We start from the raw sequence: 15,982 nt of genomic DNA, 5'->3' as shown, positions 1-15,982 counted from the left end.
AAAGCGCACACAGTGGAAACCTGTCCGTGTACCAAATCTCGTGGCTGCTCGAACCCTCCTCGCCATCCTCGGCAAACACATCCTCGAGCCTTGTCCCGTCTCCTGCTGCGCTCGTCCGCGTCCTCGATCCTCTCAGCGAACACCTTGGGCCAGTGGACGGTGCATAGGCTTTGCTAGCGCAACGTGTGATCGCGTCCTGAAGGACCTGTTGCTCTGACCGGTGGCCGGATCGTAGGGTGTTGGTGTTTGCCTGGCAGTTAGAAACAAATGGCCCTTGGTACGCAACAGAGACGGCCATAAAGCGGCGGCGGCGTCGGTGTTGGTGGAGCAAAGAGGGAGCTGAGGAGACGGAGAAGCTGCAGGAGGTGGGGAAACGGCGTGGCAGGCTCGCAGGTCAGGGGTCGTGAGCGCGAGTACATCTACCCTTTGTTAATTCGGGCTTAATGGAGGCGGAGAGGCCTGGAAGAAGGAGAGGCGCGGCGTGTTGCCTCTGCAGACAATGGGGTCACTAGGATGTTTCGTGCCAAGTTTTCATCGCCGGACAAGTTTAGACCGCGGCGTACCGCCGACCACGGCCTTGCTCGTGCTCCTTATTCCAGCTGGACGTGCACGAAGCGAAGGATAAAGAGAGAAGGAGAGAGAGAGATGAAGAGGAAGATGGAGCAAAAGGAACGATAGCCGGAGCGAGATCGAACCGATAGGATCGTACAGCTTCGAACACACAGCGTGTTTTCGCGGCCAAGACAGACCTGGCGTGCTTTGGCGAAGCCGACTCGTACATTATGGATGCGGCAGCGAGCCGTGTTTTACGTAATCGGCGCGTGCCACCTGTGCCCCGGTAATGCGCGGAATGCGCGCGTAATCGCGTCGTATCGTGGAGAAAGGAAGGAGCTTTGTTTGGCAACGCCGTTTGCCAACATATTTCCTGGTGAATAGGCCCGTTTGAAAAACTCCGCCGACCGATAAACGCCGATCAGACCGACCTTCCTATTACGACCGCGCGTATCGCGCGCTCTTGACCTACGACCACGTCCATTATGTTCCTCTGCAAGTTCGAATCTGCCGATCGACCGTGTTCCTTTTATCGCGTGATTCGTAGTATGGGAACGGCGGTAGATCGAACGTGGAAACGATCGTTCTGTATAGAAGGAGGCAAAGATTTTGACCATTCGAAGCTGCTCGGCTATAAATCGTTGGAATGGACTTGCTGCTTCGTGGTGGCGCGGATGGCGCTTCTATTTATGGGAATTTCTATCGCCCTTTCTTTTTCCTTTTAGGGCTTGTAATGGCCCCAATTCGGCAGGAAATAATTCAACTTGCGCAGAAATATAAGAAGAATAAACAAAGATTAGAAAGAAGATATCTTACTGGTCTCATCAAACATATCGCAGATCTCCTCGGAGATCAAGCACGGCAAACGTACAGTTGAATGATTTCCCATATTGGTGGAAAAAAGTGGTGCCATTATGAACTACACAAGCGAATTAACCGTATGTTTGTTTGTTGTTCTCTGTGAAGTTTTACTACAGCGAAAGAGTAGGAGTAACTGTGGCAGAAATAACAACAGCAGTTGGCCTTGCGTATAAAAATTGCTTTTATAAGCAACTACAAAGCGCACGGTTATCGAAAAATATTTATAACGTCGTCAGCTGTCTCTTCCTCCCTTTCTGCCCAAGTCAACCCATTTTGGAAGCGACGGAAACTAATAAAAAACGAAATAGAATATCGAACAGAAGAACAGTTCGGTCCGACCTAAGGTCTCTTTTCCATTTGCGACTAATCGCGACCACAAAATCCATTGTCGAATGCGACACAATTTCCATTCGCGTTTCCGCGACACATCGCGATTCATTAGACGCGTGCAACTACCAAGTACATGGAATAATAATCGCCAACGACTGAACGTCATTTTGCTGGCAGAGGTGCGAGAACTTCTGACTGGCGGCGTTCCAGTATGTAACAGTGTTAACTTCCAACAATGCTAGATTGTTAATAACATAATAGACAATTAATATAACAATGAGAAATTGTTCGTGATGCTGCACGTACGTTTGCCAATACTCGACAGGAAGGCAAAATCGAATCATTCACGTTGTTCCTTCTGAAATCTTTTGCTGACTACCTTTTCCACGCAAATGGTTCATCAACCTTTAAGGCAACGCGATGGCGGATCGATCGGTGTGTGAAAAACTGTACAGTTCCGTTAAAAAGAAACAACAAGCTGGGAAAGAATAGGGGACAGTCCTGAAGCCGCAGCAGCGGGTTAACATCCTGAAGAAAACTGAATCGTCAGGCTCGCGCCGGATCCGGCTGACGGGGCCAGGAATACCGCAACGACAGAGACTCGTTTTGAGCGGAGAGCGAGGCGAAGCTGTCGAAACTCGCGTCACGGACGTATTGACTAGGAAATCCGACGTAGGAGGAGTCGGAGGCGAGCGATGAGAGGGTGAGCCAGTAAACCGGGACTCGACCTCGCTCCGCATCTATGCCGCACACATCGAACCGAATGCTGCACGGCTGTGTGCACATCGGTGTGCAATACATCGAGCAGCGGCAAACTCGCAGTGCGAGCGAGCGAGAGAGAAAGAGAGAGAGAGAGAAGAAGGATGACGGCGGAGGATGAGGATGAGGTTGGAGGAGGCTGAGGGTGGAGGAGGCCCTCCAACCTCGTTTTCGCTTTCGTTCGGCCGCTAGCTCACGTGGCACATATTCACATATTCATCTCTACGCCCCTGCCTTCATCCCCTTGGCGGATACACACGGAAACGTGGCACGTGAGCCGGTGTTCGTACGCGTACGTGTGTGTACGTGTGAAACGCACACGGCCGAGGAACGTGACGGTATTTCACGTGGATGCGAGAGAGGCTCAGCTGTGCCGTGACGTATAATCCCCGACGTGGCCCTAGCGAAACTTATTCGGCCACGTGCTTTCGAAACTTGGAGCCGACGCGCGGCGTGTGCGTACGCGCGGACCACCGGCTTCCCACGCGATCCCGCTCGCTAGCCGTCACGAAATCGGGATGCACCGTTGACCTTGCGGCTATCGCCGCACCGCACGATCTACGATTTACGAGGCCGCCGCTCCGCACCCAAATAGTTGGCGGAATTACCGTTTTCAATGGCTCGAGGTATCGCATGGGCTTTAAGGACGAACATCGAACAGGTGCGATGAAATTTTCACGCGTCCAAGGACAGCGCTGCGAATTTTTTACGACAATCAGGTAATCTGATAATCAGGCAAGAAACGACAGCCGATAATCCTGGCTTTTCTCAACCTTCGAGAAATATTCCAACAGAATGGAAAAACGAGATTCCATCGAAGAAGCTGCGCGATCTTGCGAGGGCCGAGACACAGAGCCCATCTGACTCGGTTTCAACGTGCACCCAGTGTAGGACTGTGGTGCAGGACGCAAAATAGCCGTTTCGCGAAAATCCCCGAAGCGTGTCATTCGAGCTTTAGGGAACCTGTTGCTCACCTCTGCCTGCATCGTCTCTCACCTACCACCCTACTTTCCTTTTACGCCACCCAGCCCTGTCTTCGGTTCTGTACACCAGCGATCGTGTGTGCGTGTGTACAAGCAGCGACAACAACCACTTTGCGAATACTCCGAGTTCCGACCCAGAAGTGAAAGCAAGGAAGGAGGAAAGACGGAACGTACGCCACTGTCTTATGGTAAAGTTCGCGGGTTGCACCGAGGGACCAACGGAGATTAAGTGGCGGGGCGCCACTTGTCAGGCTGGCCGCTTCTACAGCTGTTCCCTGTCTATTGTCTCGATGTATTCTGTTACATCGGGTGCGTGGAAAAGTTTCGGTCTTTCTTTTCTTTGGCAATTTCCTTCTACTTGTACAAAGTAGACGCAATGGTCCTAATGCCGTGGCCCAATTCGCGCGGCTTCTCGTCAGCCAGAAATGCCATTGCCACGTTCTCTGTGCAATACTACGAATTTTAATCCTGCGTCGTTCGTTCAGACGTGGGAAGAGACGAAGTTTGCTGGAATTAAGATGAACATGGAAAAATGGCAGAATGCTTCGCACTAATTGTGGATCTAAAACGCTCATAGAAGCTTGCAATAATCGCAAAATATCGCGAATTCAATTTACCAAATAAACCTTCGTTCACAGACCAGAGAAGAGACGAAATTTGGCAAAAATCAAGATGGATATCAATGTCGAAAAGTGGCAAGATATTTTGCATTAACTAATTAAAATCATAGGAACGCGGATATTATCTGTTGCTAACTACTGCATAGGAAAAGGCTGGAATCGTGAAAAAGATCGGTACACGACGTTCTTGGTATTAAAAGATATCCAAAATATCGCGAGTCTCGGTCTTTCGAAGTTGTCCATTCAGTGCCATTTAGAAGAAAAGGTACAAAGTACCCAAGATGGAGGTAAGTTTTGTCTGGTTTGCGAGAAAGACGGAGACGAAGATGGTTTTAATGCGGATAGAGCGAAATAAAGATTTCATCGGGGCGCACTCGGCTGGCGGAAAAAGAAGGCGAGCGGATAATTCAGGGAAATCAGGCTGTGGCAAAATGTTAACCGGGCCAAACACAAACGGTGCTCGTCCCAGTAGTACTTCTTTTCAGCCGCAAATGCCGAGTACCATGTAGACGTTGACAATAGAAGCGGGCGCACAAAGGCCAGCAGTTCAACCAGAAAACTTCTTTCATCCTGCTCGAAATCAGCGAGCGTTGAATCGCAAATCGTCGCATTAAGACGAGCCGCGACTTTTCTACGAGAGCAATCTCAGTGTACCACGCGCCGTGTGAAGAGTTCAATTTGTGCCAGGGGCAAAGATCCGATTCACCTCGACTCGTCGTCTGCCTTCGAACCAGCGTGTACATTTTCAAAGAGCGCGACGAATTAAAGAGACCAACTATTGATTCCTCCGCAGCTTGGAAATTGCTTATCAGAAAATGGATTGCAATTACGAAAGAATATCAGGAAACAACCAAGTTACAGGAAAATCGATGCTTACTCGAATTCAGACCACTCGAGTTTGAATAACCTAACTTCAAAAGAATGTTTGATAGAAGATACGAAGAAGAAGAAAGAGGAAAGAAGGAGAAACGTAGGAACGCGCGCGTGTGTATATCGTACGTATACGCGAAATATTTTATTGGAGGTGAAAAAAGATGGAAAACAATATCGTTCTTTTCAAAGCAACGGGTGGTCCAACGTATATTAAGTTGGAACTCAAAAGCCAAATAAAATAAGAAACTCGCGTTAGAAAAGTAGATCGGTCACAGGTCGGATGATTGTGCTATTTGGCATAAACTTTCTCCTTCTTTTTCAGTAACAATGATGCTACGCGTTCAGCTGCCAATATTCCATCGGAATATTTCCGTTTCCATGGAGACAGCGCGGCCTGAAAGTTTCAGTTCTCGTTGTTCCCCGAAGAAGTAGACCGCAGTGTCTACGAAACTTGGGGTCAGGATGCAGAAGCATCGCGAAAATCAAAATATCTCAGCATCGTGGCAGTTCGAATTGGAAAATTCAGTTTGCTATCGCAAAGTGCAACTTTAAATTTCCCATGCAGGCGGCGGAGCCTGAAAATCCTCGGAATTCGGACCTGCCCTAACTCGGTGGAAGTAGACCGCAGTGTCTACGAAACTCTAGCACAAAATACAAAAGCAAGACGAGATCGTTCGTCCCGAGAAGTCGATAATATCAAGACAAACCGAACAGAGTTAGAAAATATCGCACGGCCCATCTTGGAGCTGACGTTTCCACCGAAAAAGCGGGGTCGGGCGATGGCCGGAAGAGGGGTCACCGTAGCAATGACAAGGCAACGAGCGACCTTGGGAGCCTTCCCACGGACACGGCTAAGCCGTACGGCGAGCGTGCAGGGGGGAACGAACGCAAACAACGAAGCAACACGGCAGCGTGAGCACAGTCGTCACCGGCGGTAACCTACATTTACCATGGAAGAGAGGAGAGCAAGCGAGACGCTTCTACGTGTACGTGCACGAGCAACAGCCCGAAGGCGGTCGAGGGACCATTTGCTGCGGCATCCACTTGCGCGGTTATGAATGGAGAAACTTCTGGTCTCGTGGGCTCGCGTAAACGTTAACACGGCGTCCGTACACGCGAGGGTCGGCCCACCACGAAGAAAGGGCTCCGGTTTATATTCTCTGCGAGGCTCGTGCAACTGCAAGATTCGCCAGGCCAAAGGAACGGAAACTGAAGAAGGATACAACGAACAGAGGGAACATGAATGCGAGCGGTGAGCACCGCAAGATCAGCGGCCATCCGCAGCGCGCTGCTGTTGTACGCGAAGCACAGCTCGGCTTCTCGCTCGCCCTCGCGTCTTCTCCTCGTCTAACCCTCTGCCCATTCCGCAAGCGTTTATCCGACGTGTACATAAATATCCGGTCGACTACTCTGTGTACACGAAGAAGAGCGAACGAACGGCGATCCCGGCCGTCTTGCCTCGTGGCAGGCCCTCGTGTACGTGCATAAGTACGTGGCCCAAGTAGGAGATGAAGCAACCGTGCGCCGTGTTCCTCCATAAATATACTTTGCTTACATTCGTAGGTTCTTGCGGATGAGAGAGCCGGGCTGGCGAGAGTGGCCGGTAGCTGCGAGAGTACACGCCGCCAAGCAGCGGCGAAGAGGGGAAAGAGGCAGACAGATGAGGAACGTGTACACGTACATGAAAACCACCAACACGCAGAACAATGGAGTAAGCAACAGGTACGTGTATGTACATACACACGTATATAGACAGGCTGGCGCATTTTCCACGTGGGCCGTGCGCTCGTACATATTCGTACATAAGCTGGGCTCACCCTACGCTAGGTATCACACAGCTCGATGCGCCTTCTCTTTCTCTCCTTCTCCGCGTCTTGTGCCTGCTCTTCCGCTTCCTCCCACCCTTCTCACACAATCTTTTCACCCTTTTTATCGCTCCACCCTGTTCCCCACGCGCGCTGTCTCGTTCTATCCGTCTTTCCACGTCGGTCTATCTTGCTATCTGTGGCTCAAGGCCGTTCTTCTTCGCTCCACGTGGATGAATCGCAAATCGCCACTGGACGCGTGTCAAATCGAGCGGAAGCGACCAGACCAACGCCAAAGGTTCTTCCGCGTTCCTGCCACGGCTCGCGAGACCCGCTAGGTGCCAGGCAAACGGACACGACCCCGTTGTTGGGTAGAAAGAGAACGGCTCGTGGTCAGGCGAGAGCGAAGGACGACGATGACGATACGTTGACCGCTCGACAGCTGAGCTTCCGTGACGCGTAAGCCGTGCACTTGCGAGGCTGTGAACCGTGGACAGACAGTAGAAGAGGTACCGTAGCTAGGCACGTTCGCCACGAACCTACTGTTGTTCCAAACGTGGGCGAATCTCGCGGCCACCTTGCAACTGTAGCTTCTGCAGCCACGTCGTTCGAAAATAGAATTCGAGAACGCAAGTCGATGGGAAGATTTCGCAAACGAAACGTTGCGTCAACGCCTTAATGGGTTGGTCCTTGGCTCTTGCGACCTCGTTGCACACTTTGAGAAGCAAGCGATGACGAGTATACTCGTCAAACACAGAGTATTCGTGGTTGTTGTAATTGTCTGTCTTTTTTACGTAGAGTAGACTCGTCGTGACGCAAAATATTGCCATTTACTCGTGACGAGTTTACTCGTCAGAGGCAGCTAACTGGCTGTTATCGACTGGCTTTCCCACTGTGTATGGGACTCCATAACTTGACAAGTCATTTATCGTCGTGTACGTACATTCTCCTCGGGATCCCAACGACGAGATACTTTTTTCAATAATTTTAATTAACGTTAACGAAGTCTTCCTGAAGGTTGCAGGTCAAGTATTTTCTTTTCGCAGATACTGCTTGCTCCACGAACTACGTATGAGCCACCCTATAGAAGATCGAATTGGCAGAGACCTGGAGAGATGGATGGAGGAGGAGGTTCGCATGGACGTATCGTAGTACGGCATAAAGATGATAGAGCCGAATACCGGGCGCATACCAGCAGTTTGACGTCTGTCTGCCAGCATAACCATCACGGAATTCCGCCTGGTGTTCTTGACCTATTAGCTGCAGGGTTGCAACCTGACCGTTTCACTTTCTCTGCTTGCGCAGCACTGAATGGAAAATTCGAGACCGAACTGTGAATGAGAAGAATACGGTTGCTACAGGTAGACCGACGCATTATTTATTTATCTACGTATAAGTACGCGTAATATGGAACACACATAGAAATTAAGCTCATGAATCCTGCGTTCTTTCCGCGCGAACATTAGCTTGGAAAAGCAATTTTCATACAGTCGATGATATTCTTACGTTTTCAGCGACGACAATGCGAGAGCCGCGATCAGCTGGTGACGAAGCTGCGAGCGGCCAGCGACGCGAACGAAAGCAACGGCGAAGGATGTGGCTGGACGTTCAGACGTTCGATCTGAATTCGCGAAACTTCGATTTGAAAATAGCAAAGCAACTTTCACCGAGCATCGGCATGCACGGCACGATAACACGTTATGACGACGCGGCGTGTTTACTCGGCGCTCGCTCAACGCCAATGTAACGATATAAGCCATTCGTCCTGTTCCTGAAGGTATTACGCGCCACTATAGGCGTCGTAATATCGTTGTTTGCGGATTGACCGCGTTTTACCATTCGGCTAATTAATTCCATTAACTGGCTGCGGGGTGGAATAAAAGCGCGCGTATCGGCGCCCGGCAACGGAATTGTAACGCGGCCACGCGCACCACACTATTCCGTGTGTATCGAATTAATGAAGTTGGTAATCAGCGTTGCCAGATTCTGACTTTCGTACGCCGATGGGAGGAGGAGGTGCCTCGCCCTCCCTCCTCCGGCGTTCTCGCCCGACAAAAGTTAATTACTGCGGCCAGATACATGGGCGTGGGCGTGATTAATTATCGCGGCGGAGCGACGAACTCGCACCTTTGCCGGCATACGCAGAAATTTATGGAACATGTGCTTTGCGCTGTTTGGGAAATAATACCTGGTTTAATTACGAGACCGGTGTGCACGCGCGTCTGCAATTATGGGGAAATAAAATGACGATAACGAACGAGCAGATCATTACAATGGACATGCGTCGATGCGACGCGATTCCGCTACCAATATCGCGCTTCTCTTTTTCTTGTCTTCTTCTTCTTTTTGCCTCTCGTTGCTTCCTTTTTTCGGCGACATTTGTACGCGTCTGTGAATGGCAATGGCGCGCGTTGAAGCGGATCAAAAGCACGCAATAACGACGCGGCGAATGATTCACGTTATTTTCACGTGGTCAAAGATAATCGCATTAATCGTGGTAATTAATAGAGCGACATTTGCCGCAACTTCGATATCGTCTAATAGTCGACGCCCTGTCACCGTAGCGATAAGCGACCAGCGACCCGACCAACACTCTTCGACTTGAGGAGCAAGCAGCGAGACGATGCGCGTTGTTGCGTATCGAAGGAACGTACATCGACGAACAGCAAACGAATCAACTGCAAATAGCGAGGAAAGGTGGGGCTGTTTGAGTTTCGGTGGAATCTTTGAGCGATCTACGTTTTATATTCGGCTGTTTATTTTGTAATTTGCGATGTCTAATTGTATGTGTCCATTCTTAGCTTCTTCAGTACGTGTAACAATATTTTCAACAGTTTCGTTCAGTGGAGTGTTTAATTTCCCTATTTCTTTTGGTATATTGGCATTCGATATTTCTTCCTTTGCTTGTAGAAACTGTGTTAAAGAAGAAAATTTTGAATATGCAAGGTGGTTGGTAAACTGGTGGTAAAGCGGAAAGGGGATGATTCTACGTGAAAAAAGAAGTCGAAAATATAGAATAAAAGTTTTTCGTTTGAGGCTTTGTTTTCGAGAAAATCGACTTTGAATTTTTGAACGATCTACAGTGAGATCCGTTATAACGAGACGTGATAAAGTGCACGCGTACCGAGCGAAAATTCAAAGTCGATTTTCTCGAAAACAAAGCCTCAAACGAAAAATTTTTATTCTATATTTTCGACTTCTTTTTTCGCGTAGAATCATCCCCTTTCCGCTTGTACCACCAGTTACCAACCATCCTGTATATCGTTAATATCAACATCCATGGAGTATGGTTTGCTCTTCACAGCTTTTGCGTTAAATGGTGACCATGAATCAATGGATAAATATGATTCTATAAAATTCTTTTTTTCCTCATTGAATAACGAATTTCGATCATTTTCATTAGTTTTTTTTTTCACCTTTTGAGACCTGTTCCACTACACGTTCTTCTTTTTTAAATTCAAAAGTTGATGATAATTCTTGACGTTCATTTAGATTCCTTTGCAAATTTTCAAAATACTGCATAGACTAATAATAAAATTATTAATAATAATTTGACTGAATAATTGTCAGACTTGTCAGAATAATTTGACTTTGGTTCAACATTACATGTAAACGTATTTAAATCTTCATTGATACGTTTAATACATCATCAGTGGATTCTTTTTCGTCATATTCAGTATCAAAAGACTTAAGGAATAAACATTTTATAAATAATCTTAACGTTGGAAGTTGTTCTTTTAACAGGCAATTTCGCAGAAATAATTTTTTATCAGTAGAAATTCCAATTTCGGAATAAGATCTTAGTAACTCTTCTTCTTACTTTTAATTTACAATTGTACGTTCATTGTTACAGGTTTCTTTAGCTCGGCAAACTTTATGTAAATTCTTACATCACCCGACTAATCGATTTCTCAATTTTTGTTAATACAGCAATTTGCATAAAGTCGGACGAACGAAAGAAATGACGACGAATGTACAGTTTTAAATAAAATTTCGAAGCCGCTCGTTTCACCAGGTCCGATAAGGTTAATTTAAACGATTTGATTACGCAAGTTGCCAGAAGTTTTGTAATTTAACGAACATCGTTTGTCATTGCGCTTAAGACCTTCCCATCGTCCAAGGGAATTATTTTTTACATAGTCTGTGATAGAAAAGTAGTGTTCGAGTTTCATAGTCTGTGATAGAAAAGTAGAGTTTCTGATTGGAATGGTGGAAGAATTTCTACGTTGGAATTAGTTGGGTCCCATAGGTCGAAACAGATTTTAATATGGCTAATAATACAGGAATTTACGTGAAGTTAGAGCTACAAAAGGAACAACGACGAATGCACAATTTTGGATGAAATTTTGAAACCGGTCGTCTGACCGGACCTGGCCAACGTTGGCTACTGTTAAATCATGCGAGATCGCTGATCACTATACCAGATGTTTGTATCCGGCATCGAACACGATATTACCTACACGTAGGTGTATCGGCGATGTTCTGAAACTGCGGTGCGTTTATGTACTCACTGGCAGACTGTAAGTACGTAGTACTGTTATGCGTTGGCATGCGTGACGCAACAGGAAAGTGCGATCCGATGTGGACTTCCCTGTGCCGCGTTGGAATTATATTTGGAACATCGTATCGCCCTGTACATCGCCAACGTTTCAGATAAGCAAACGCATTCTAAAAGACATTTTCGTTGCCGTTAGCCAGGTGGCATTCATCCGAAGAATGTGTTACGCTACTTGGGCCAGGTATAATGAACGTAATTGTACGAAATATGCGCAACAAGGGATGGAAAACAAATATTAAGTTACATATTTAGAAAGTTCGTAGCCGTGTCTAAGGTAGCGGATATTAAATTCTCCTTTATATTTCACTAGAGGAGCACCGTTTATTAGGATATTTTATCAGACAGAGGAACGCAAGATGCCCGAATGGGTCGTTTTTCTCATTGAAAGATAAATATTCAGCAAGCAAACGTTCGATATGGAAGAGAAATTGTCAAGAGACAGAGAAAAGAGAATTTTTTTTTAATAAAAAAACCTCGACTGGAATATTCTTCTATTCGTAAGATTGTCGTTTATTCTGGTTGTTGTGAATTTTGTTCGTGCCACGCAATCGAATACGTTAGAAATCTGTGGCGAATGTATTTCTATTAAAAAATGGAGAAAAGATTTCCGGGAGAATGACGAGGCTATTGAACGGAAGAATGAAATGCTAATCCCACGGACGTGCACTGCTTCTGAATTTTCCTTCCATCTCGCTTTCAACTTGCCGATCAAGCCGATCTATTCATTTAATTTATCAATTCGCTTCAATAAACATCTTTCCAAATTTATGCAACAAACTTCCCCAAAGAATTGTAAGAAATGTTTCTAGTTTTCCCTAGAAACCTACGAAGGGAACAAAAGCAATTTTTCTATTTCCAATCTCTGACCCAATAAATAATTGTAAAACATAGACAACAGGAACATCGAAGAAGTTAATATTGAACGTAAATAATCTAACGAGAATGGTTTCGAACATTTCCAGCATATACTGGGTGTTGCTAATATACAGAACAAACCGCAAATGTAACTTTAGAAAACACAACATGGTTGAACGTATAAACGAACAATATCGATGTTGCAAATATTTTATTAATTCCGCGTATAAACGATTTTAGAAATTCTTTTATACAAAACAATATTTAATATATATAACAATAATAGAATATAAAATATAAACAATAATACGTATAATAAAATAGAATGTTCCAAGACAAATGTATCGACGTTACGCGTTATCCTGATCGTCGTTATAATCTCACGCCTGCAGAACGACAGAAGATGATTTAAATGATCGATCCTTTCGGATGGTTATTGGCGTGTAACAATTTCGTAGGAAATAAAATGTCGTTTAGTATGCAGTTCGTAATGAGAAATTGTATAATATGAAATATGGATCGCCTATGGTTCTAGCCGTATAAATATTTATTAGTTATGGCAGTGTTATCACTATGGTCACGCTTTTAACCCCGTTACGGTGCTCAACTTTACTTTGCGTGCGAAGGTGATTCGCATGCATGTAAATGTTATCTTTGCGTTGTTCACTGCGATGAACACAGGCTGCTAGCAGTAAGAATGGCGTAAATAAAAGAAATATGAATCGTATCGAACAGCGGACGATATAATTTCGCGCGAATACGCGATTGATGGGAAAAGGACGACGAGTTTCTAAAGGTCGAAGCGGAATGGAAAATTTGTCTACGCAGCGAGGACGCACTGGCCGTAAGATAAAACAATTTCATCCTCTTTAATTAGCCGCGGTACTTACATAGCTAATTAATTAGCCGGTAATTAAACATTCCAAAAGGATAATTTCTCTTTTATCCGGCGAGATCTCGTTTTAAATGAAACTTTCCATTGATTCGAGTATTCGAAATAAACCTGTTGCTAATCTCTGCGTGTCCTCGTTAACGTAAATAATTGAGCGCGATATCACACGGTATAATAGATCTTCTTACCCTCGATCGTACGTCTCCTCGCGCGTTTTACCAGTCGAATAGAAAAATATCTCGGCGATGCTTTTCGCGGAAGCTCGACGAAGCTCGAACTGGTCCCCTGAATCCGTCAGAAGTGAAAAGACGATAAAAATCTGAACGCTTGTCCCGCAGACAGTGTACAATGGCGAATTGAGAAAATCGCATAAAAGACACGCCGTAAGATTCGTAGCCTGCGTTCCTGAAGAATAGAAACACCGATGGTTTGCCTCACAGCGAAATATGCTGCACAGTAGCCGCTTAGAAAATTCCCATAACGAATCCAAAATTCCATTCTCTCGTTAGACTGGTTTGCCAAGGTCGCCAGGAATTCCTCCCTAACAAGCCAGCGTAATTAAAGGAATAATCTTTAATTAAAGTAAAACACCAAACAATAAAATTAATCATTGCGTTATCTTCTTACGAGAGTTGGTAATTATATTAACGCAATTAACGAACCCCTGGCGTTCCTCGAGCGAGACGCGCGCTTATGCGTGTTCGACGGCCGGGGGAGCGTCGGGACGCGTCGCAGCCGAGCGGACAGCTCGCCGCCAGCGTCGAGCAGCTGCGTGAAACAGCCGGCTGGACGAGCCCCGTGTGTACACATATACTTCAGGTATAAGTGCATTAACGTTCTTCCTGCTGCACTTCATTTCTCCCCGCGTTCCTCTCGCTCCGTCTACTTTGCCCTCTCTCCGCATCAATCGACAATTGATTGGCAAGACGAGATAAGAATCTGCAATTTGGCTGTACAAGAAGCAGGCTTGTTGCTGCACGAGACCCAAGGTTACTCGAGTGTCGAATAATTATCGAGCGATACCGAATGTGTACAAGGACGCGTGGATGTGGACGTAGATGGAAATAATTAGAGGGTTGGCCGGTCGTACGAGTTGATCGAGCACCGATGCCTTTGATATCTTAAGGCGAACTATTTCAGCCCATTCAAAGGCCTAATGATGATTTATCGTAGTTACGGATACTACAGTTCTACTGTAGATTTCAAATCTGCAGATTTCTAGAAAGGTGGAACATAGGGAAATGTTAAGCTGTAACGTTACGACATTTGCTGTTTTATTTCGAGTATTTGGTTTTCTCGTTGATTTTCACTATTAGAGTGGAAACTGTATTTAACCGGATATTGCGTTTAATATTGTCGACCCAGAGGTCGGAAATTTTTAGTCGAAATATCGAAAAGGCTCACTCGTTTCGAGGGAAGAAAAATTACTTTGGAATCGAGTAGAATACGAGGCTCCTCTGACTTACAACTATTAGGCTAGCTGTTAGGAGTAAAAAAAGGAGAAGTAGTTGGTATAAAACATTGCTTGCTGCTTCCTTCCAGATTAACACGCCATAAAACCTCCCAATTCCAGCACCTAATTAACGCCAAATATTAACATACGTATTTCCCTCATTTGAGAAGACCTCTCGGCCGCTCCATGTTACACCGAAACGTCGCAATTAAAATAACGATAATTAATCCTTTATCTGATTTCCGTATCCCTTTCTGCTTCCTTGAGCAAACTTCTCACTGCCTGCTGCTTCTGCAAGCATAAATTTACGATATCGATAGAACAACCAGAAGACAAACATTATGGCAAATATAAGGAGTAAAAATTAGACGCGGAACATTCTACAGTTCCAAAAAATTGGGATTGTAACGAACGAGGAATCGACCGTACGAGACCGTGGAAAGAGCCGCTCGAAAGCGTACAAAGGACGAGCATACCGGAAACAGCTATAGTGTCGTGCGATCGATGCTACAGCGTGGGCAAAAGCAAACGACAGAGTGGGGCCTGATGTTGGAAGAGGCCCACGTGTACGTCTGCACAGCTGTCCCTTCGTGTGCACTCTCGGCCAACGTTTTGCCTTCCACCAGAGGCTAGACTCTTGCTTCTTACCTGCCCTTGCTTTTTATTCAAATTCACGAAATTCTGTCCACGGTTAGCGGAACTGCAACGAAGATACTAATTGCGCACAGTGCACGTGCATACACATTTTTCATACACATCGTATGCTGGGTCGTGTATTTTTAAAATAGCCTACTCGTCTATGATACAACGTATTTCTAGCGTAGCGTGTGTTTAATGTAATTTAACGTAAACACATGGCAACAGAATTGATTACGGAAGAACGTAGATGCGTTAATTACATTTGTTCTTTTTCGCCTCTTTCAGTGAAAAGTAAAGATTCCTAAAGTGTTGGATTTTTCAGACTTTTTCATCACCCTGTATATTACGTGTACTCAACCGCCGACACGTAAACGAAAGATGAATTGTATTACAAAGATCGTGGTGTAGATTAGAATACAAGTCGATGGATTTCGTATCTCTTGCACTGTCTACTATCAGTACGTTCCTCAAGTACACGATAACAGGTGTGGTTTTATGATCCATTTGCTTTATCGATTCCTCCATTAAAAGATTATAATATAGATTCCATACGAATGAATACTTTTTACGACTTCAATTTTACTAACTAAATATTTGATTCTTTGCTTAGACAGGAACGAAAAAGTTCGATATCACGTCCCTTAAAGCGGATCTACTTCTCGCTCGGGTAATTAAGTGGCTCTTGTACCGGCCACTATCGGACATCTATGAGAATAAAAAGCCAATATCTTGCCGTCGTCATGTCCTCGTGCAATGGAAAAAAAAATCGTAACAGCTACACTCTGCCATACACTTGTCCCTA

The 15,982-nt window shown here is 45.7% G+C and overlaps 1 protein-coding gene and 1 long non-coding RNA gene across 8 annotated transcripts in view; both read right to left on the bottom strand.

Annotated features, from left to right (window-relative positions):
* LOC105666653 overlaps positions 1 to 15,982 on the bottom strand; it is a 410,566-nt gene that overhangs the window by 325,612 nt on the left and 68,972 nt on the right. The window lies entirely within an intron of this gene.
* Positions 9,468 to 11,334, bottom strand: LOC125386677. Its single transcript, XM_048413685.1, has 4 exons — positions 11,295 to 11,334; positions 10,420 to 10,598; positions 10,041 to 10,217; positions 9,468 to 9,723 (listed from the first exon to the last, which is right to left on the bottom strand). Exons 1-4 carry the CDS (start codon positions 11,332 to 11,334, stop codon positions 9,526 to 9,528), a joined length of 594 nt encoding a protein of 197 aa, XP_048269642.1. The 3' UTR covers positions 9,468 to 9,525.

Source organism: Bombus terrestris, chromosome 17 (genome assembly GCF_910591885.1).
Source record: "Bombus terrestris chromosome 17, iyBomTerr1.2, whole genome shotgun sequence".
In the NCBI taxonomy this organism is placed as follows: Eukaryota; Metazoa; Arthropoda; class Insecta; order Hymenoptera; family Apidae; genus Bombus; species Bombus terrestris.
This window is presented reverse-complemented; position numbering and strand designations above follow the sequence as displayed.

What these genes read in the sequence shown, in the direction of transcription:
- LOC125386677 (XM_048413685.1), bottom strand. Translation starts at nt 11,334, where the DNA reads ATGCCAACGCATAACAGTACTACGTACTTACAGTCTGCCA. An exon ending in CCACTGATGATGTATTAAAC is followed by an intron (nt 10,218 to 10,419) that starts GTATCAATGAAG and finishes AAGAACGTGTAG; the next exon opens with TGGAACAGGTCTCAAAAGGT. An exon ending in ATGTTGATATTAACGATATA is followed by an intron (nt 9,724 to 10,040) that starts CAGGATGGTTGG and finishes AACCACCTTGCA; the next exon opens with TATTCAAAATTTTCTTCTTT.